This window comes from Electrona antarctica (genome assembly GCF_951216825.1).
Source record: "Electrona antarctica genome assembly, chromosome: 17".
In the NCBI taxonomy this organism is placed as follows: domain Eukaryota; kingdom Metazoa; phylum Chordata; class Actinopteri; order Myctophiformes; family Myctophidae; genus Electrona; species Electrona antarctica.
This window is the reverse complement of record NC_136798.1, coordinates 47,496,080-47,519,163: the sequence shown is the minus strand read 5'-3', so window position 1 is coordinate 47,519,163 and position 23,084 is coordinate 47,496,080. Positions and strand designations below refer to the sequence as shown.

General features: G+C 45.7%; 2 protein-coding genes across 2 annotated transcripts; both read right to left on the bottom strand.

Annotated features, from left to right (window-relative positions):
- Positions 1-1,695: 1,695 nt before the first annotated feature.
- Positions 1,696-8,596, bottom strand: LOC306941172 (uncharacterized protein; the record flags this gene model as incomplete). The annotated part of the gene is made up of 12 exons (XM_079526483.1): positions 1,696-3,120; positions 3,255-3,736; positions 4,031-4,219; positions 4,335-4,959; positions 5,338-5,677; positions 5,793-5,983; positions 6,117-6,476; positions 6,591-6,689; positions 6,878-6,931; positions 7,452-7,577; positions 7,730-8,099; positions 8,280-8,596. 12 exons carry the CDS (start codon positions 8,594-8,596, stop codon positions 1,696-1,698), a joined length of 4,578 nt encoding a protein of 1,525 aa, XP_079382609.1.
- Positions 8,597-15,830: 7,234 nt separating this feature from the next.
- Positions 15,831-22,731, bottom strand: LOC306941171 (uncharacterized protein; the record flags this gene model as incomplete). Its single annotated transcript, XM_079526482.1, has 12 exons — positions 15,831-17,255; positions 17,390-17,871; positions 18,166-18,354; positions 18,470-19,094; positions 19,473-19,812; positions 19,928-20,118; positions 20,252-20,611; positions 20,726-20,824; positions 21,013-21,066; positions 21,587-21,712; positions 21,865-22,234; positions 22,415-22,731. The coding sequence occupies 12 exons, from the start codon at positions 22,729-22,731 to the stop codon at positions 15,831-15,833; spliced, it is 4,578 nt and encodes a 1,525-aa protein (XP_079382608.1).
- Between the last annotated feature and the right edge of the window lie 353 nt (positions 22,732-23,084).

The window sequence follows — 23,084 nt, the reverse complement described above, 5'->3', positions numbered from 1 at the left end:
AGCACTTTACACAACTCAGACACCCAGATGGATGACAGACATGTATTGACAGCATCAAGCGTTTTGCCACATTAAAGCCTTCCTTCACCAAAAAGCCAATCTACAAGCTTGCAGATCGGATATTTTCAACAAATCAAACAACTGTAGTTATGATGATGATAATAAAGTTCACAAAAACGGAGCTAACAGCTCATTCCCTAAATCTGCTACATAATAAACCAAGCTAAATGTATTTAAAATAATTTCGAGTCAGTTGGGGGTTGTAATGCGTGTACGTGATCAGTGATTATGATCTATGGAACATTATTATTAACGTTGTATGGTCTACTGTCTGTGTTGTTGTGGCAATGCTAAAGCGCTAATTCCGTTAGCATCAGTCCCTTAAGGTCAAAGATAAGCAAATAAAACAATCTTGCAATTTAAACACGCAATGTTACATGTTTTTAGAGGCGTTGTGTTTATTTCTGTGTTCAATAAGTACCTGCTGATGCTGCTTCCGCCCGTCCACACTGGTGTTGTTGATACAAAGCAGTGAGGCAAATGTACAAATAATGTCGTCACAACTTGTATAACATAAACATCGGGATGTTGTTGGGACCCCACCAGCACATTGATACTGTAATTATTTCACCACAGTGCCTGTAAATTAATTCCGTGGCACAGTTGTGTTCTTCTCAGCACAGCTCCTCCGTCTACCCAAGGCTGCCATGACACTTCTAAGCAGGGAGAGAGGGAGGGTGCATAATGAGAAGAAGGGAGGGAGGGGGCGAACGGAGACTCAGAATGCATTGGAGTCAATGAGGGCAGCCGAACGGAGACTTTGAGGGGGGCGGGGACATTCCTATGAACAGGAGGGTGTGGGCGAACGGAGACTCCAGAATGCATGGTAGTCTATGAGGGGAATTGACCGGAGACTTTGAGGGCGGGACAGTGCTATGACAGGAGGGTGGGATCGACTGAGACGGACTGGCTGTTTATGTCATTGCATTGGGGATGACCAAGAGATCCTGGGTTCGATTCCGGGCTCATGCAAGGCGTACTGTGAAAGTTTTTTTTTTGCAACAAGCAGTAGCCTACCTGTTGAAATTGCGTTCATAATGTAATTAAGTTATTCATGTTTTTTATTCGTTTTCATTCCAGTGAGGACATACTGTACTGTTTACAGTATGCAATATTTCTCACTAACCCATATCATACAATGATAATTTTCCAATAATTACTTTATAGAGACTGATGTGCTCATTTGAATATTTTGCTTGTACCTTACAGCAAAAGTGACAGCTATTTACAATATGTGTAATTGATAATCAGGAACAATGTTTTATTTGGTTTTGGACACACAAGAGTTATATAGCAGTCTAGTCAGTCAGTGTGCGATCAATAAATGACATAAGAGATTGTTGTAAGTTGAAGGTTGTAATTTTATTGTTACATTTTGTGAACATAACTTTTTTCTTTTCTTTTTTTGCCTTCCTACAGACAGTGCTGCAGTGTACAAACCATCAAACATGCAAATACAGAATAAAAACAGTGCAAAAAGAGCAAACAAATACAATTAAAAATAGTGTCATATGTACATTCAATAATAACAATTTGTATTATTAAAAACAAAAACAATATATACAATATATACAATTGACAATTTTTTGTCTGAGCAGCAAATCGTTACGTCATGATGATGTACGATGATAAGAGCTATGGCAGCCCATCAACAACAGACTTGAAGTGGTCATAACTGTCATACACTCTGTTGTCCAGTCCCTGTGATGACGACATGTTCTTCTTTGTACAGAATGCCTTTTTTTTGTACCTTTTTATATGCGACTGCAAGGATTCCCCACACAGCCCGCATGTAGGCACATTCTTCACCCGTGACACTTTAGTTTCCAGGGCTGAAGTGTCTTCCCTTTGCTTCCTCTTGTACGCTGTGGACCTGGCCCACAGGGGGTCCCTGTAGGACAGAGGAGGAACCTGGCTGGAAGGAGGATGGGGAGGAGGAGGGGCGGAGGGACCAGGGGTGGAGGGACCAGGGGTGGCCGGGGTGGGGAGACCAGGGGTGGGCAGAGGGGTGGGTAGAAGTGCAGTGGGCAGAGGAGGGGTGGGCAGAAGCTGAGTTGGCAGAGGGGGAGGAGGGGTGGGTAGAAGCTGAGTTGGCAGAGGGGGAGGAGGGGTGGGTAGAGGTGCAGTGGGCAGAGGAGGGGTGGGCAGAAGCTGAGTTGGCAGAGGGGGAGGAGGGGTGGGTAGAAGCTGAGTTGGCAGAGGGGGAGGAGGGGTGGGTAGAGGTGCAGTGGGCAGAGGAGGGGTTGGCAGAGGGGGGGGGTGCAGAGGTGGAGGAACAGCGGTTTGAGGAAGAGGTTGGTTGGGAGGAACAGGAGGAAGGGTGTGCACTGCAGCTGGCACCACTATGCTCCTTCTCTCCTTCAATGTTTTTGTGCCTGCCGTGCTGGGGGTGTGACTGTACTCTATCTGCGGGTAGTCAGGTTGAGCGATGATAGGCGGCTGTAGTGGTGCTGGAGCGATGTCCTGGTTGGAGATGGACTGGACCTTTGACATGCTTGCCGGTCTTCTGGTGGAGTGGTAATTTGCCAAGTTCTCGTGGCGAAGTATGAAGTCCTTAATTGTTTTGGCGTTTATTTTCCGGATAGGAACGGAAGCACTCCTGAGGATGGGATCGTCCACGCAGACTAGCTGGTGGATCCTGGCGTAGGCCTTGAGGATCATGGACTTCTCTGGGCTGGCGCTGGCAGGTATAGTCAACCAGAGAAGTTTCACCAGAGTGTACATTAGGCGGTTGTTCTCTGCACTGCACTGCTCCACATTCGCAGCTGGAGCGTACCGCTTCGACATCTTTATGTTCTGTACCAGCGCAGCTTCAGCAGGGTCGTCCCTTTTGCTGCGGCAGTACAGAGTGTTGCCCCAGTGTCTCACGTACAGCAGGTGAAACTTCTGCGGGTGCTTGTCGTGTTCTGCCACCTGGTTCCATGCCTGCAGAATGTCGGTCCTCTCTTCAGTTGTGATGCTTATCCTTGGTCTGGTGCTGAGGCTGTAGTCCACCAGCAGAGAGCAGAAACGTTCGAGCTCTTGGAACCCGGGCAGTGGGTTTATGCTGCAGGCGTCCTCCTGTTGTCAAAGACAATAACAATAATGAAATGTATATTATATATATACTGTAGGTTGTTTGTTTTGACACAAATATAATGCAGAAATAGCAAACGCAAAAAGCACAGATCTTGACATGTAATCTAAGTACTTACAAGGGCCGGAGGATGCTCTGTGGATGTGTCATTTGAGACAGGAACAATGTGGTCGACGTCAACCGCAGTGGCGACATCAACCGCAGTGTCACTGTCCTCCGCACCACTCTCGTAGGCCTCGTCTTCCGGGTCGGAGCGACCAGGCTGCAGCACCTCATCCTCATCCTCAGCGGCTTCATTTCGGAGGATGTCTGGCGTGACTTGGCACCGAGCTTCCTCTTCCCCTGTGCTCTGGCTGAACAGGTACTCCAGCCCGATCAACTCGTTGGACCTCACACTGGTCGGTCGCCTGAAGTTCTCCTCCACTGTCTCCCCAAACAGCTGCTGGCAGCGTGTGTTCAGCCGGTCAATGAGTGGTGCGGAGTAGGTCCGGTAGCGACGGCCCTTCCCACCATACACAGCGTCTGCACTTCGGTCCGCATTCCACCGAGCGACCCCGCTGATCAGGTAAACCTGATACGGTCGTGCTGCACAGTGAGGACCTGTAAGACACAGAAATATATTTGTGGCCAAAATGTTAACTATTTATGTTTTTGCTTTAATGCAGAAATGCATCATACTGCAGTGTCTACCAAAAATAGCTGATCTACAAGCTGAAAAGGCTTTGGGATGCCTTTTGAGCTTGTAGATCGTCATTTTTTGCTGTATTTAAATCCTGAAATGTAACAGTTTTGGACAAAAGGTTTCCACCCCACAGCAACCCTATACAACAGTGATGTACACACCTTGAAGATTACAGTAATACACAATGAAATGTTTTGACAAAGCAGCAATACCTGGAATCATGTGTGGCAGGAATTTGTGAAAGCCTTCCAGGCTGTTGCTGCCACGCACGCACTTGTAGAAGGGGACATCGACACCATTGATCTTTGTGGTGTTAGACACCCTATACATGGGCATGCCTGGAGGGTCCTGGAAGCATTCCAGGTGACGCTGATGTGTTGCCCACTCCTCATCTATGGCTTCTGTGAATAAACAATTAAGCACAACTATGAGATGGACAGCAATATATAGGTAGTAACAGCACATGACAAATAAAGCAATATCTAAATAGCAACAGTAACTGTTAATATCTTTTACCTGCTGATGTGAACAGGCTGACACCTTTCTCATTCAGACCAGCAGGACCCTTAAACTCCTCGATGGCTGCCTGCACATAGTTGAAGGAGTCCTGAGCACCCAGCGTAACTCTCCGCACATGATGTCTGAGATGGTACTTGCTGATGTGGAGTCTGAGCATGTCCGCATCCGTCAGAGAGGCCAGAGCCGCAGGGTCCTTGGCTCTTGCTGCCTTGATGAGGAGGTCCAGATCTGCCCGGTTGTACGCCAGGACTGCACCTGCCAAGGCGGACTTGAAGGCGATGTATTTGCAGTGACTCTCTGTGCGCACAGCCGCGTCAAAGCGATGGTGCCAGTGGAAGATGTCCAGACGAATCACCATGCCTTGGTCCACCCAGGGCTGGAACAACTTTTCCGTAGTCGTCGGACCACTTTCTCGGCAACACCCCCGATCGACGTATAGGATCTTGGGCACGGGCTGATTGGCCTGCTCGAACCTGTCTATGAGCCCCTCAGTCATAGACCTGACCGCCACGTAGGACTCTTCGTGGGTCAGTACGAAGGTGAGCAGCTGAGAGTACTCGTTGCCAATGCTGGTGAACCACTCAGCTGTGCCCTTGCCCTCGCCCGACATCTTCTTCACCACCTGGAATATGTTCATAACACGTGAATAAATGTTTTAACCCATTAAGAATAGACCTGATGTTTCTATGTCAGGCGTTCTCAAACCTTTTCAGAGTCGGGACCCCCAACAATATATGTAATTGTCTGTAAACCCCCATTTGAATTGATTTGAGTGAAACATGTCTGCGCTGAAAGAATATGTAATCAAAGATGTGCGCCACATTTTGAAGATTTTTAAAAAGCTTGTAGCTTGGCACCGCGCTATGAGCTTGTAGATCTGCTATTGTTCAATAGCTAAAGTAGAAGACAATGCTTAAAACAAAAAAGAGGAGTTTCCGTAATGAAGTCAGCACAAAAATAAAACTAAATAGATGATTGCAAAGTAAAATGTTGTACACACCTTCTTGGTGGAGTCATATTTCAGGAACGTCCCAAAGGTGGAGAGGATCTGGTTCCTGTAGTCCTGGACGTGTTCGGCTTCTTCTAGGAGGAAGGCATGTCGAAGCAGCCGAGCAGAGGGCACATCTCTCTGCGGAGGTGGAGCTGTGAAGGTGCGGCCTCCGAATGCAGTCACAATGGTGCCTGGTCTCGCTATATCAATGAGGAGTGTGGTGTACAGATCCTTTCTCTGCAGGTAGTCCTCTGCATGGTTCTCTTCGACCTGTCGCCACACCTTCGCCATGGTGTTTCCCTCAGTGCGGTCCCGTAGTAGACGCACCACGTTCTTGTCCACACCGCGTCTGTGATAATACAATCAATACATAAATATGATTAAAGCATTACATTACATTAAAGCATGCTGACATATTTGGGAAGTTTGTCTCACCCTAGCTCCACCACAGACAGAATACTTACTTTGCGGTCAGGACAGCGGGAAACTGGGCTTGGTGAGCCGCACTGAGTTGGGAGAGGATTGCATCGTCCCACGCCAGCCAACGAGATTGGCCTTGGCCACCATCTTTCCTAGCTACTTTATGACATGGTGGACAGCACAAAACCTCTGTCGTCATGCTGTACCAGCCAGACACATCGCAGATGTGACGTACCTGCAATATAAAAAAAAATAAAGTTGTGTACAAATATAGCATCTTGTATTATTTTGTTTTATTAAAGTTTAACATTGTGTATTTTCATCAGTTGTCAGTGACATTTCATTCACAAAACAACAACAACACATACCCTGGTATGGTAGCCATGTCTTGTAAGGCCCTTCTCCTTCCCTTTGCCCTCACATGAGTCACCCCGAGGACACTTTAAGGTGCACTTCCACACACCTACAGGCCGCCACAGAAACATTCGGCTCCTGAAGAAGACATCCGGAATGGGAATGTCGTTCACAAATCCCGGGGGTTCTGGAGGGTAGAACCACATTCGGTCTCGCTTAAGTAAGCGCCGCCTTTTGGTATGACCTTTCTGGTCCACATAGAACTCCATGGGCTTAAACAGGCCTCTTTCTTCATCCTCCTTTAGCCACGAGATGTCAGCAGTTGGGATGCCGCCTTCTCCTTCCCACGTCCGCACCCACCCCTCCAGCTCAACCTGAAAAACAAGTCCAAACATAAACGCATGTAGTATGAAATAAAGTCCAGACACATAAACGCATGTAGTATAAAATATATTCTCATTTATACAAAAATTGTGATTATTACTTACAGGGGAGTCGAGGGGTAAGGTGAGCAATGAGGAGGCCGGTGGCTGTGGCGTGGCCGAGGAAGAGGAGGCAGGTGGCAGTGGGGTTGATGAGGCAGGTGGCTGTGTGCGTGTGGTTGAGGAAGAGGAGGCAGGTGGCTGTGTGCGTGTGGTTGAGGAAGAGGAGGCAGGTGGCTGTGTGCGTGTGGTTGAGGAAGAGGAGGCAGGTGGCTGTGTGCGTGTGGTTGAGGAAGAGGATGCAGGTGGCTGTGGGGTTGATGAGGCAGGTGGCTGTGATCTTGTTGCCGTACAGGTGGCAGGAGGTAGTGACGCTGCCGAGAAGGCTGTGATGACGGACACTGTAGCTGTGGATGGCATAGGAGAGAAAAGTTTTGATATTTCATCAATAAGCTGAACATGAAGCGCATAATGCAAAACATATATAGGTGTACTACTATACTATATTAACACATTCATGACGGGAACCCCTTTTGGTGTTTTAAGGATTATGTTATACTTTAGCTATTGAAAAATAGCAGATCTACAAGCTCATAGCGCGGTACTGAGTGTCGCGCTACAAGCTTGTAGATCTGCTATTTTTGAAAAAAATCGGGTCCCTGGAACAACATATTTTCAGATGGGGGTCGGCGGCCAATTACAGATAATTCTGGGGGTCCTTGACATGAAAAAGGTTGAGAACCACTGACATAGGAAAACATTCAGAAAACTGTCATGTTAAGACATTTTTTTAGAATCAACCTCAAGTCTAAATGGGTTAAGTATAGGCCTATACTATATTACTTTTCTTATTGCGTGCATTTACCTTCCTCTGGTAAATCGATAGACAGAAACAAGTCATCGTCCATCATCCATGCGGGTTCTGACACTGAACATGCAGGATCTGGCGGCCGTGACCTTGTTGAGGTCGAGGCAGAGGAGACAGGTGGCTGGGATCTGGTAGATGCAGGTGGCTGCCGGGGTCTGGTAGCTGAGGAGGCAGGTGCCTGGGAACTGGTTGATGAAGAGTGGGCAGGTGGAGGAGGGGGGTTGTGTTCCTAAATAACAAAGTCATTGTTAACATCTGGACTAGATACTTGTATATTATACTTGACATAACACATTATATCTTGAGTCACTGCAAATCTGTTGTGTGTGCGACTTACTTCCTTGATCTTGCCATAGATATATTGTCGGAACCTCTTCATCTGTTTGCTGGTGATGCTGTTAAGCCTGGTATTCAACCACCGCTGTACAGAGAGGAACGCCTGACCGCTTCTGGCCTTCTCATCCTTACTGTAGTCCTCTGGCCTGTCTTTGTGTGTTGTGTGCAGCCTGTACAAGTTCCACATTTCGGAGAATGTTGCGGCCTCGAAACCTTTCTGGCCATAGATGCACCTGTCAACATTGTGATGAAGGGTGTTTGCCACCTGTGGGAAGCCTTCTGCGTATTCTAGCAGATAGTCCTTGATCCACCTCAGGTGTATGTTTGGCTTTGGGCCTGCTTTGGTTTCTATCACGTGCTTGTCCAAAAAACTGTAAACACAGTGTAAAAAATATGTAACGATTACATTAATAACTAATTGCATTATTGCTGTGTTATTGTTACCTTTGCATAGACATTTATATAGAGAAGATGATAACCATACATATAATTGTATCTAGAACCAATCTAATTTGAAAGAGATTTGTAGTTGAAATACAATGTACACTCACAACTGAATGTATCCCACGTCGTTCTCAACAAGCCAGTGGAAGGAGGCGTGCATGTACTGCTTTCCAACTTGATGCACCATCTTCCCCAGGCATTGCAGGCGCGTGGGTGCTGTGATGCCTTCAGCCTGTAGACGTTGCACAGCATATGGGATGGCTGTGGACTCCAGCAGCAGCTCTGGTGGAGGTTTGGGAAAGGATGCTGGGTTGTTCAGCTTCCAGCTGTACTGCTGGCAGTCCTTTGAAGGTTGTAAAATGGCCTCTTGGCGACTCAAAGGTTGAACATTGCTGTTCACCACCCGGATGACTGGCATTGACATGATGCGAGACTGTGACCTGCAATCTCACACACACACACACACACACACACACACACACACACACACACACACACACACACACACACACACACACACACACACACACACACACACACACACACACACACACACACACACACACACACACACACACAATGAAATACACTACATGAAATACAAGTGTGCTGTTCCTGTTCCAGTGCGTGCTTAACTTACAATCATTTTTAAACCAAAAATAAAATGAAATGCTCTTTTCTAACATTAACTTAGTAACTACATTATGCATACATGGAATTGCCAAAACATTAAATTATTACTTCCATATGAAATCTAACTTGTTATAAAGTTCTGTAGAAGGTGAGGTGAAAACATCACAATGCACACAGAGAAGAAATGGATGCACTGTCTTAGCTGCTTCTAACACAAATGACTACCTTAACTAATGTCACAGCGACCTGTTAATTAACCTCATTAATAGAGCCATTTAATTAAGGATACTTCTGTCTTTCAAAATCAAACCATTGTAGATATCATAACAGCATCCAATATGAATCACATTATAAGACAAGAAACCAATCTACAAGCTCACAACCCCGTGTGGTTTCTTGAAAAACATTGAAGATATTTCAGAGCATCATTCATTCTTTCTTTTTAAAACAACACTGAGCTTTGCCCAGACTTCTCTCAAGTTCTCAACAGTTAATTTACTGATACAATCTGCATAATTTAATTTAAAAAAGTTTAAACAATTGGAGAGAAGTAGAAGAACAAGTATAGCCTACTGTGACCTAATCTTTTGACAAAATAAAATCATGTAGTATTATAAATCAGGATCTGTTCACAAATTAACTAAGGCTAAACAGCAAATTGCGCTTACCTGTGTATGGTAGTCAAGATTTAACAAGCAGACTTGTTCCAGTGTAGTAATGCTGTTGCAGTTGTTCCTGTGCAGTAATGCTGTTGCAGTGTCTTACTTTCATTTAAAATGATGTAGTGCACTGGCCTGAGTAGCCAGGCTGACTTATACTCACCTTGGACAGGATGGGGGTGTGTTTGAGCTGGGGGGTCAGCCCTCCAAACTGAAGCACAGGATGAGCAGTACAGCAGGTGAGGGTGGGAGGGAGGGAGGGATGGAAGGATGAGACAAATCCCTCTATCTAATATCACACCTCTGCAGACTGCAGGAGGTGGTGACGGAATGTGTGGGACTAGACATTGTAGACTGTGGAAAAATACCATTACATGCAAGAAACACATACTTACAACTGACATGAAATTACATTGCAACATTTATGATAAGTTATACACCTTGCTAAACAACCATATATACATATCACAACAAGTTGACTCAAGACACTGTAGATGTACTGTAGAGCAGACACCCTGACAGTCCCACCCTGAAAGAGACAGACAGAGAGACAGATGGGGAGACACAAGCAAATACAAGTAGTAGCAACAACAATAACTCTAATAATATAACATAGTATTAGTGTGTAATATTTGTTTTTATTGTTGTTATTGTATTAACGTTTAGCACTCTGAGCTGGAGCTGAACCCCCATCTCCAACTCAGTAGAACAGGCAGGCAGAGCTGGCATACTTGGTCTGCATATTGAGATAGTCTGTGTGATCTAAAGGAAATCGAAAATGAAATGCATTTTGTTTTTTATTGTCCATTCTACAACTCTATTAGGGAGAGACTTTTTAATAAGATAGACCCAAACCATGAATTTGTATGGTTGGAGGACTGGTTGGAGACTGAAGCGCCTGTTTCAAAAGTACACCTTTTCATTTGCCTCATTCCTTGAAAAGGCCTGGTCAATGAGGAGGGCCATTTACATGTAAAATGGCCTTGTTTTGTTTATTTTCATTTTGTTTAATGTTTTGTTCAAATAATGTACAAATATGTATGAACAGGAAGGACTGTAGTGTCAGTTGTATTCAATGTACTTTGTTAAATGTGTCATATAATCCCATATGGGATGGGCCGAAGTGGCATGACACGAAAATAAATATTTTCATTAATTCATTCATATAGTGTATAGTAGTAGCAGCAATCCACTGTCTTTACTCTGTGTGAATAATACAGTTGTACCCGAGATCAACAGCAAGCATTTTGTGAGTCACCTTGAGGGAGGGAAGAAGGCACTTCACACCATAGTGTGAAGTTACTGGTGGCTTTTGGGGAGTTGGTGTGTGTGTGGAAGTGAGTGAGTGAGTGAGTGAGTGAGTAGGCTATAGAAGTTTCCAAAAGGAGCTTTATCTGCAAAATGCACTGTATATTGACTGTATATTGCCACGTACACAATTCTGAAATAAATACCATTAATTATAACACAGAGATTGTATCTTTATCTTTAACTATCCATGTCAACACGTATTGGCCCAATGATTCTCAATAAGGGAATGCTGTTTAATCTAGTTGATGTGTCAATTTGACCATGGCAAAATAAATTGGCTTTTCTACATAGATAGATAGATAGATAGATAGATACTGTGCTGCTATACAAAAACGATGCATTGTGAATAAAATCCCTCCATTCAGGGCACAATTTATATAAGGTGTAGTAGGTCATCAGAGGGCTATATGCTTGAAGAAGTGTAATTAAAAGTGCATTCGGGATTTCTAACTGACATTATATGTAGAGTTGTAAACATGTGGACAAAATGTGAAACATTAAGCACACACTGCAGGGACTCGAACCCTGTTCCCGGCAGAACACCAGGAGTACCGTTACCAGTGTTTATTTTTGCCATGTTGACACAATGTCCTCAATAATAAAATAAGCTAAATTATATTTATAGTAATATCGAGTCTGCTGATCGGTGACGTAACATAAAGTGCCCCACTGAGCTTTTAGGCGCTAATTCAGTTAGCATAATCTGTCCCTTGGCCAAAGAAGACAAGATAAACATCTGACGATTTAAACGTGCAATGTTAATGTGATTAATAGTTACTGGCTTCTGTTGGCATTAAAAAAGGGCACTTTACCAGGCTGTATGCTTCTGTCTGCTGTGCTGTCATCATCATCATCACCACCACCACCACCGCTGAGGGTGGGAAAAGCAGTGAGACAGATATACAAATCCAGGGCCATGTCATCACAATTTAAAAAACATAAACATCGGGATGTTGTCGGGGCCCGACCGACACATTGACACCGTGATTATTGTATCAAAGTGCCTGTAAATTAATTCCCAAACCTGCTGCTGTGATGCTGTAGTTGTTTCCGCCTGTCCGTCCACACTGTGACAAGACAGTGAGGCAGATGGTAGAAATCCCGTCCATAATTTCGTCCAAACTTATAAAACATAAAAATCGGGATGTTGTCGGGACCCCACCGACACGTCGATACCGTAATTATTTTATCAAAGTGCCTGTAAATTAATTCCCAAAGTGTTCTGTTCTCGTTCTCAACGCAGCTCCTCCGGTCCGGCCAGCAATGGCCGCCGTGACAGTTTCTTGGAGCCGGGGAGGGGGGCGGGGACCGCATAATGAGAAGACGGGTGAGGAGTGGGCGAGCGGAGACTCGGAATGCATTGGAGCGGACGGGAGCGGCGAACGGAGACTCGAGGGGGCGGGCCCGGCGAGCGGAGACTGAACGGAGACAGGGGCTTCGGAATGGGACTCTACGGGGCCGAGCGGAGACCGTGGGCGTGGTCCCGAGCGGAGACCGAGCGGAGACAAATTGCACGACCGTAGACTCCAGCTCTGCGAGCGACGTCGAGCCGTACAGTAGTGGTTTCGCCCCGCCCAGCGATTGGCCAACGCCCTCCGCTCGGTCTCCGTTGTCCAGATTAGCATACGGGAGTGGCCAAGGTGTCCAGATTAGCATATGGGAGTGTCCAAGGTCGCCAGAGGTGCATACCTGTGTTCCAATTTACATCTCATTTAATCTGACATCCACGAGAGGTCCATGGTTCGCGCCTGGGATTGTGCAAAGCCTACTGTGAAAGAGAACGCCGTGAACCAAGTGTCACATGTTGCAATTACAATTAGTTTTGTCCATTCGGGTACTATTCTGACTTGTGATAACATTTCATGTAATAAACACACAAGCAGGACACGTGTAAAACATTAAGCCTTCCATCACTGCAGGGACTTGAACCCCGTTTCAGAAACCTGAAAGTACCTTCTACCGGTGATTGTTTAGGCCATGCTGACACGTCCTTAATTGCGTGATAAAGTAAAACATCTGCTGATGCACAAACCTGGAATCATTGGATGTTTCTGCGTCTCGACACCGTTCTCCAGGCGACCCGTCCAGGCGCCCACGGCCGACGAGACCCTTGCTTGTGTCCAAGTGGATGCTCCAGGCGCTGCGGGTGAAAAGGTATAAAATATGATAAGAATAGCGTGCTTTCCTTCATTGTTAACTGATTATTATTAATTAATAGCATATTGTAGATCTTATATTTCTGAATTCACATGCAAGTACAGACATGGTGTTGCAAAGCAAAATAAAGCGCTGGTAGTGTACTATCCGAGCTTCTGCCTGGATATAGGGTTCGAAACCCTACAGCGCTGTAACCTGCTGACTGCCTCACCTTAGTCCTGTTGTATGTTTGTTTACATTAAATATGAAATGCACTATTTCAACAGTGTTAAGATGCTGAGTTTAGATTACCCCACCTGAAACCCACTTTTAATGTTTTCCATCATATACATTTAAAAACTACAAGCAGATATACAAGCTCATATCATGGCACCGAGTGCCACGCTACGAGCTTGTAGATCTGCTATTTTTGAAAACTGGGGGGGTGCCTGGAACAACATATTTTCAGATGGGGGTCCACGGCCAAATAGAGATAATTCTGGGGGTCCTGGACATAAAGGGGTTAGCACCACTGACATAGAAACATGGGTTTGATGATGATTTAGAAGACATTTTTTTATAATCGGCCTCAGGTCTAAATGGGTAAAAAATGATATCAGCTGTTTGTGTCAGAGTTACAGAAATCAAATGAGTGATTGACTGTTTCAGAAACAAAAAACAGCTATTATCTGAGATGTGAATTAATACCTAGTCCTCTGGGTTCCTTGGGTGTTTAGTTGAGGTATTTAATTTAGTTTTTTATATATATACACGTAGTGAAAACAGCAGATCTACAAGCTCACATTTGCGAGGCGTTGTGAGCTTGTAGATCAGCTGTTTTCACTACTTGAGGGGGTCCTCACAAATAAAACATTTGAGAACCACTAGTACTACTTGGACTCCTAATGAGCTTATTTCTTAGCTTTTTTCTTTTATGTATTCATGAAGTTACTGCCAAAAAAAATCACTGCATTTTGGTTTAATTCATTTTTTGGAAAAGGTTTTGAAATAATAAAAGCTAATTTAGGAAACAACCATAACAGACGCAGTGTTTGGGAACCAGTACTTTAGACACTGATGAAGACAGCTCTAAAGTCCACAGACTCAAAGCCAAATGTGAGAACCCAGAGAACTAGTAAATAAATATAAATCTCAGATACAGACAAGAGCTGCAACAGTCAATCTCTCCATTTCAGCATAAAGAATATAATACATGTTACCCTGAGCACTTTACACAACTCAGACACCCAGATGGATGACAGACATGTATTGACAGCATCAAGCGTTTTGCCACATTAAAGCCTTCCTTCACCAAAAAGCCAATCTACAAGCTTGCAGATCGGATATTTTCAACAAATCAAACAACTGTAGTTATGATGATGATAATAAAGTTCACAAAAACGGAGCTAACAGCTCATTCCCTAAATCTGCTACATAATAAACCAAGCTAAATGTATTTAAAATAATTTCGAGTCAGTTGGGGGTTGTAATGCGTGTACGTGATCAGTGATTATGATCTATGGAACATTATTATTAACGTTGTATGGTCTACTGTCTGTGTTGTTGTGGCAATGCTAAAGCGCTAATTCCGTTAGCATCAGTCCCTTAAGGTCAAAGATAAGCAAATAAAACAATCTTGCAATTTAAACACGCAATGTTACATGTTTTTAGAGGCGTTGTGTTTATTTCTGTGTTCAATAAGTACCTGCTGATGCTGCTTCCGCCCGTCCACACTGGTGTTGTTGATACAAAGCAGTGAGGCAAATGTACAAATAATGTCGTCACAACTTGTATAACATAAACATCGGGATGTTGTTGGGACCCCACCAGCACATTGATACTGTAATTATTTCACCACAGTGCCTGTAAATTAATTCCGTGGCACAGTTGTGTTCTTCTCAGCACAGCTCCTCCGTCTACCCAAGGCTGCCATGACACTTCTAAGCAGGGAGAGAGGGAGGGTGCATAATGAGAAGAAGGGAGGGAGGGGGCGAACGGAGACTCAGAATGCATTGGAGTCAATGAGGGCAGCCGAACGGAGACTTTGAGGGGGGCGGGGACATTCCTATGAACAGGAGGGTGTGGGCGAACGGAGACTCCAGAATGCATGGTAGTCTATGAGGGGAATTGACCGGAGACTTTGAGGGCGGGACAGTGCTATGACAGGAGGGTGGGATCGACTGAGACGGACTGGCTGTTTATGTCATTGCATTGGGGATGACCAAGAGATCCTGGGTTCGATTCCGGGCTCATGCAAGGCGTACTGTGAAAGTTTTTTTTTTGCAACAAGCAGTAGCCTACCTGTTGAAATTGCGTTCATAATGTAATTAAGTTATTCATGTTTTTTATTCGTTTTCATTCCAGTGAGGACATACTGTACTGTTTACAGTATGCAATATTTCTCACTAACCCATATCATACAATGATAATTTTCCAATAATTACTTTATAGAGACTGATGTGCTCATTTGAATATTTTGCTTGTACCTTACAGCAAAAGTGACAGCTATTTACAATATGTGTAATTGATAATCAGGAACAATGTTTTATTTGGTTTTGGACACACAAGAGTTATATAGCAGTCTAGTCAGTCAGTGTGCGATCAATAAATGACATAAGAGATTGTTGTAAGTTGAAGGTTGTAATTTTATTGTTACATTTTGTGAACATAACTTTTTTCTTTTCTTTTTTTGCCTTCCTACAGACAGTGCTGCAGTGTACAAACCATCAAACATGCAAATACAGAATAAAAACAGTGCAAAAAGAGCAAACAAATACAATTAAAAATAGTGTCATATGTACATTCAATAATAACAATTTGTATTATTAAAAACAAAAACAATATATACAATATATACAATTGACAATTTTTTGTCTGAGCAGCAAATCGTTACGTCATGATGATGTACGATGATAAGAGCTATGGCAGCCCATCAACAACAGACTTGAAGTGGTCATAACTGTCATACACTCTGTTGTCCAGTCCCTGTGATGACGACATGTTCTTCTTTGTACAGAATGCCTTTTTTTTGTACCTTTTTATATGCGACTGCAAGGATTCCCCACACAGCCCGCATGTAGGCACATTCTTCACCCGTGACACTTTAGTTTCCAGGGCTGAAGTGTCTTCCCTTTGCTTCCTCTTGTACGCTGTGGACCTGGCCCACAGGGGGTCCCTGTAGGACAGAGGAGGAACCTGGCTGGAAGGAGGATGGGGAGGAGGAGGGGCGGAGGGACCAGGGGTGGAGGGACCAGGGGTGGCCGGGGTGGGGAGACCAGGGGTGGGCAGAGGGGTGGGTAGAAGTGCAGTGGGCAGAGGAGGGGTGGGCAGAAGCTGAGTTGGCAGAGGGGGAGGAGGGGTGGGTAGAAGCTGAGTTGGCAGAGGGGGAGGAGGGGTGGGTAGAGGTGCAGTGGGCAGAGGAGGGGTGGGCAGAAGCTGAGTTGGCAGAGGGGGAGGAGGGGTGGGTAGAAGCTGAGTTGGCAGAGGGGGAGGAGGGGTGGGTAGAGGTGCAGTGGGCAGAGGAGGGGTTGGCAGAGGGGGGGGGTGCAGAGGTGGAGGAACAGCGGTTTGAGGAAGAGGTTGGTTGGGAGGAACAGGAGGAAGGGTGTGCACTGCAGCTGGCACCACTATGCTCCTTCTCTCCTTCAATGTTTTTGTGCCTGCCGTGCTGGGGGTGTGACTGTACTCTATCTGCGGGTAGTCAGGTTGAGCGATGATAGGCGGCTGTAGTGGTGCTGGAGCGATGTCCTGGTTGGAGATGGACTGGACCTTTGACATGCTTGCCGGTCTTCTGGTGGAGTGGTAATTTGCCAAGTTCTCGTGGCGAAGTATGAAGTCCTTAATTGTTTTGGCGTTTATTTTCCGGATAGGAACGGAAGCACTCCTGAGGATGGGATCGTCCACGCAGACTAGCTGGTGGATCCTGGCGTAGGCCTTGAGGATCATGGACTTCTCTGGGCTGGCGCTGGCAGGTATAGTCAACCAGAGAAGTTTCACCAGAGTGTACATTAGGCGGTTGTTCTCTGCACTGCACTGCTCCACATTCGCAGCTGGAGCGTACCGCTTCGACATCTTTATGTTCTGTACCAGCGCAGCTTCAGCAGGGTCGTCCCTTTTGCTGCGGCAGTACAGAGTGTTGCCCCAGTGTCTCACGTACAGCAGGTGAAACTTCTGCGGGTGCTTGTCGTGTTCTGCCACCTGGTTCCATGCCTGCAGAATGTCGGTCCTCTCTTCAGTTGTGATGCTTATCCTTGGTCTGGTGCTGAGGCTGTAGTCCACCAGCAGAGAGCAGAAACGTTCGAGCTCTTGGAACCCGGGCAGTGGGTTTATGCTGCAGGCGTCCTCCTGTTGTCAAAGACAATAACAATAATGAAATGTATATTATATATATACTGTAGGTTGTTTGTTTTGACACAAATATAATGCAGAAATAGCAAACGCAAAAAGCACAGATCTTGACATGTAATCTAAGTACTTACAAGGGCCGGAGGATGCTCTGTGGATGTGTCATTTGAGACAGGAACAATGTGGTCGACGTCAACCGCAGTGGCGACATCAACCGCAGTGTCACTGTCCTCCGCACCACTCTCGTAGGCCTCGTCTTCCGGGTCGGAGCGACCAGGCTGCAGCACCTCATCCTCATCCTCAGCGGCTTCATTTCGGAGGATGTCTGGCGTGACTTGGCACCGAGCTTCCTCTTCCCCTGTGCTCTGGCTGAACAGGTACTCCAGCCCGATCAACTCGTTGGACCTCACACTGGTCGGTCGCCTGAAGTTCTCCTCCACTGTCTCCCCAAACAGCTGCTGGCAGCGTGTGTTCAGCCGGTCAATGAGTGGTGCGGAGTAGGTCCGGTAGCGACGGCCCTTCCCACCATACACAGCGTCTGCACTTCGGTCCGCATTCCACCGAGCGACCCCGCTGATCAGGTAAACCTGATACGGTCGTGCTGCACAGTGAGGACCTGTAAGACACAGAAATATATTTGTGGCCAAAATGTTAACTATTTATGTTTTTGCTTTAATGCAGAAATGCATCATACTGCAGTGTCTACCAAAAATAGCTGATCTACAAGCTGAAAAGGCTTTGGGATGCCTTTTGAGCTTGTAGATCGTCATTTTTTGCTGTATTTAAATCCTGAAATGTAACAGTTTTGGACAAAAGGTTTCCACCCCACAGCAACCCTATACAACAGTGATGTACACACCTTGAAGATTACAGTAATACACAATGAAATGTTTTGACAAAGCAGCAATACCTGGAATCATGTGTGGCAGGAATTTGTGAAAGCCTTCCAGGCTGTTGCTGCCACGCACGCACTTGTAGAAGGGGACATCGACACCATTGATCTTTGTGGTGTTAGACACCCTATACATGGGCATGCCTGGAGGGTCCTGGAAGCATTCCAGGTGACGCTGATGTGTTGCCCACTCCTCATCTATGGCTTCTGTGAATAAACAATTAAGCACAACTATGAGATGGACAGCAATATATAGGTAGTAACAGCACATGACAAATAAAGCAATATCTAAATAGCAACAGTAACTGTTAATATCTTTTACCTGCTGATGTGAACAGGCTGACACCTTTCTCATTCAGACCAGCAGGACCCTTAAACTCCTCGATGGCTGCCTGCACATAGTTGAAGGAGTCCTGAGCACCCAGCGTAACTCTCCGCACATGATGTCTGAGATGGTACTTGCTGATGTGGAGTCTGAGCATGTCCGCATCCGTCAGAGAGGCCAGAGCCGCAGGGTCCTTGGCTCTTGCTGCCTTGATGAGGAGGTCCAGATCTGCCCGGTTGTACGCCAGGACTGCACCTGCCAAGGCGGACTTGAAGGCGATGTATTTGCAGTGACTCTCTGTGCGCACAGCCGCGTCAAAGCGATGGTGCCAGTGGAAGATGTCCAGACGAATCACCATGCCTTGGTCCACCCAGGGCTGGAACAACTTTTCCGTAGTCGTCGGACCACTTTCTCGGCAACACCCCCGATCGACGTATAGGATCTTGGGCACGGGCTGATTGGCCTGCTCGAACCTGTCTATGAGCCCCTCAGTCATAGACCTGACCGCCACGTAGGACTCTTCGTGGGTCAGTACGAAGGTGAGCAGCTGAGAGTACTCGTTGCCAATGCTGGTGAACCACTCAGCTGTGCCCTTGCCCTCGCCCGACATCTTCTTCACCACCTGGAATATGTTCATAACACGTGAATAAATGTTTTAACCCATTAAGAATAGACCTGATGTTTCTATGTCAGGCGTTCTCAAACCTTTTCAGAGTCGGGACCCCCAACAATATATGTAATTGTCTGTAAACCCCCATTTGAATTGATTTGAGTGAAACATGTCTGCGCTGAAAGAATATGTAATCAAAGATGTGCGCCACATTTTGAAGATTTTTAAAAAGCTTGTAGCTTGGCACCGCGCTATGAGCTTGTAGATCTGCTATTGTTCAATAGCTAAAGTAGAAGACAATGCTTAAAACAAAAAAGAGGAGTTTCCGTAATGAAGTCAGCACAAAAATAAAACTAAATAGATGATTGCAAAGTAAAATGTTGTACACACCTTCTTGGTGGAGTCATATTTCAGGAACGTCCCAAAGGTGGAGAGGATCTGGTTCCTGTAGTCCTGGACGTGTTCGGCTTCTTCTAGGAGGAAGGCATGTCGAAGCAGCCGAGCAGAGGGCACATCTCTCTGCGGAGGTGGAGCTGTGAAGGTGCGGCCTCCGAATGCAGTCACAATGGTGCCTGGTCTCGCTATATCAATGAGGAGTGTGGTGTACAGATCCTTTCTCTGCAGGTAGTCCTCTGCATGGTTCTCTTCGACCTGTCGCCACACCTTCGCCATGGTGTTTCCCTCAGTGCGGTCCCGTAGTAGACGCACCACGTTCTTGTCCACACCGCGTCTGTGATAATACAATCAATACATAAATATGATTAAAGCATTACATTACATTAAAGCATGCTGACATATTTGGGAAGTTTGTCTCACCCTAGCTCCACCACAGACAGAATACTTACTTTGCGGTCAGGACAGCGGGAAACTGGGCTTGGTGAGCCGCACTGAGTTGGGAGAGGATTGCATCGTCCCACGCCAGCCAACGAGATTGGCCTTGGCCACCATCTTTCCTAGCTACTTTATGACATGGTGGACAGCACAAAACCTCTGTCGTCATGCTGTACCAGCCAGACACATCGCAGATGTGACGTACCTGCAATATAAAAAAAAATAAAGTTGTGTACAAATATAGCATCTTGTATTATTTTGTTTTATTAAAGTTTAACATTGTGTATTTTCATCAGTTGTCAGTGACATTTCATTCACAAAACAACAACAACACATACCCTGGTATGGTAGCCATGTCTTGTAAGGCCCTTCTCCTTCCCTTTGCCCTCACATGAGTCACCCCGAGGACACTTTAAGGTGCACTTCCACACACCTACAGGCCGCCACAGAAACATTCGGCTCCTGAAGAAGACATCCGGAATGGGAATGTCGTTCACAAATCCCGGGGGTTCTGGAGGGTAGAACCACATTCGGTCTCGCTTAAGTAAGCGCCGCCTTTTGGTATGACCTTTCTGGTCCACATAGAACTCCATGGGCTTAAACAGGCCTCTTTCTTCATCCTCCTTTAGCCACGAGATGTCAGCAGTTGGGATGCCGCCTTCTCCTTCCCACGTCCGCACCCACCCCTCCAGCTCAACCTGAAAAACAAGTCCAAACATAAACGCATGTAGTATGAAATAAAGTCCAGACACATAAACGCATGTAGTATAAAATATATTCTCATTTATACAAAAATTGTGATTATTACTTACAGGGGAGTCGAGGGGTAAGGTGAGCAATGAGGAGGCCGGTGGCTGTGGCGTGGCCGAGGAAGAGGAGGCAGGTGGCAGTGGGGTTGATGAGGCAGGTGGCTGTGTGCGTGTGGTTGAGGAAGAGGAGGCAGGTGGCTGTGTGCGTGTGGTTGAGGAAGAGGAGGCAGGTGGCTGTGTGCGTGTGGTTGAGGAAGAGGAGGCAGGTGGCTGTGTGCGTGTGGTTGAGGAAGAGGATGCAGGTGGCTGTGGGGTTGATGAGGCAGGTGGCTGTGATCTTGTTGCCGTACAGGTGGCAGGAGGTAGTGACGCTGCCGAGAAGGCTGTGATGACGGACACTGTAGCTGTGGATGGCATAGGAGAGAAAAGTTTTGATATTTCATCAATAAGCTGAACATGAAGCGCATAATGCAAAACATATATAGGTGTACTACTATACTATATTAACACATTCATGACGGGAACCCCTTTTGGTGTTTTAAGGATTATGTTATACTTTAGCTATTGAAAAATAGCAGATCTACAAGCTCATAGCGCGGTACTGAGTGTCGCGCTACAAGCTTGTAGATCTGCTATTTTTGAAAAAAATCGGGTCCCTGGAACAACATATTTTCAGATGGGGGTCGGCGGCCAATTACAGATAATTCTGGGGGTCCTTGACATGAAAAAGGTTGAGAACCACTGACATAGGAAAACATTCAGAAAACTGTCATGTTAAGACATTTTTTTAGAATCAACCTCAAGTCTAAATGGGTTAAGTATAGGCCTATACTATATTACTTTTCTTATTGCGTGCATTTACCTTCCTCTGGTAAATCGATAGACAGAAACAAGTCATCGTCCATCATCCATGCGGGTTCTGACACTGAACATGCAGGATCTGGCGGCCGTGACCTTGTTGAGGTCGAGGCAGAGGAGACAGGTGGCTGGGATCTGGTAGATGCAGGTGGCTGCCGGGGTCTGGTAGCTGAGGAGGCAGGTGCCTGGGAACTGGTTGATGAAGAGTGGGCAGGTGGAGGAGGGGGGTTGTGTTCCTAAATAACAAAGTCATTGTTAACATCTGGACTAGATACTTGTATATTATACTTGACATAACACATTATATCTTGAGTCACTGCAAATCTGTTGTGTGTGCGACTTACTTCCTTGATCTTGCCATAGATATATTGTCGGAACCTCTTCATCTGTTTGCTGGTGATGCTGTTAAGCCTGGTATTCAACCACCGCTGTACAGAGAGGAACGCCTGACCGCTTCTGGCCTTCTCATCCTTACTGTAGTCCTCTGGCCTGTCTTTGTGTGTTGTGTGCAGCCTGTACAAGTTCCACATTTCGGAGAATGTTGCGGCCTCGAAACCTTTCTGGCCATAGATGCACCTGTCAACATTGTGATGAAGGGTGTTTGCCACCTGTGGGAAGCCTTCTGCGTATTCTAGCAGATAGTCCTTGATCCACCTCAGGTGTATGTTTGGCTTTGGGCCTGCTTTGGTTTCTATCACGTGCTTGTCCAAAAAACTGTAAACACAGTGTAAAAAATATGTAACGATTACATTAATAACTAATTGCATTATTGCTGTGTTATTGTTACCTTTGCATAGACATTTATATAGAGAAGATGATAACCATACATATAATTGTATCTAGAACCAATCTAATTTGAAAGAGATTTGTAGTTGAAATACAATGTACACTCACAACTGAATGTATCCCACGTCGTTCTCAACAAGCCAGTGGAAGGAGGCGTGCATGTACTGCTTTCCAACTTGATGCACCATCTTCCCCAGGCATTGCAGGCGCGTGGGTGCTGTGATGCCTTCAGCCTGTAGACGTTGCACAGCATATGGGATGGCTGTGGACTCCAGCAGCAGCTCTGGTGGAGGTTTGGGAAAGGATGCTGGGTTGTTCAGCTTCCAGCTGTACTGCTGGCAGTCCTTTGAAGGTTGTAAAATGGCCTCTTGGCGACTCAAAGGTTGAACATTGCTGTTCACCACCCGGATGACTGGCATTGACATGATGCGAGACTGTGACCTGCAATCTCACACACACACACACACACACACACACACACACACACACACACACACACACACACACACACACACACACACACACACACACACACACACACACACACACACACACACACACACACACACACACACACACACAATGAAATACACTACATGAAATACAAGTGTGCTGTTCCTGTTCCAGTGCGTGCTTAACTTACAATCATTTTTAAACCAAAAATAAAATGAAATGCTCTTTTCTAACATTAACTTAGTAACTACATTATGCATACATGGAATTGCCAAAACATTAAATTATTACTTCCATATGAAATCTAACTTGTTATAAAGTTCTG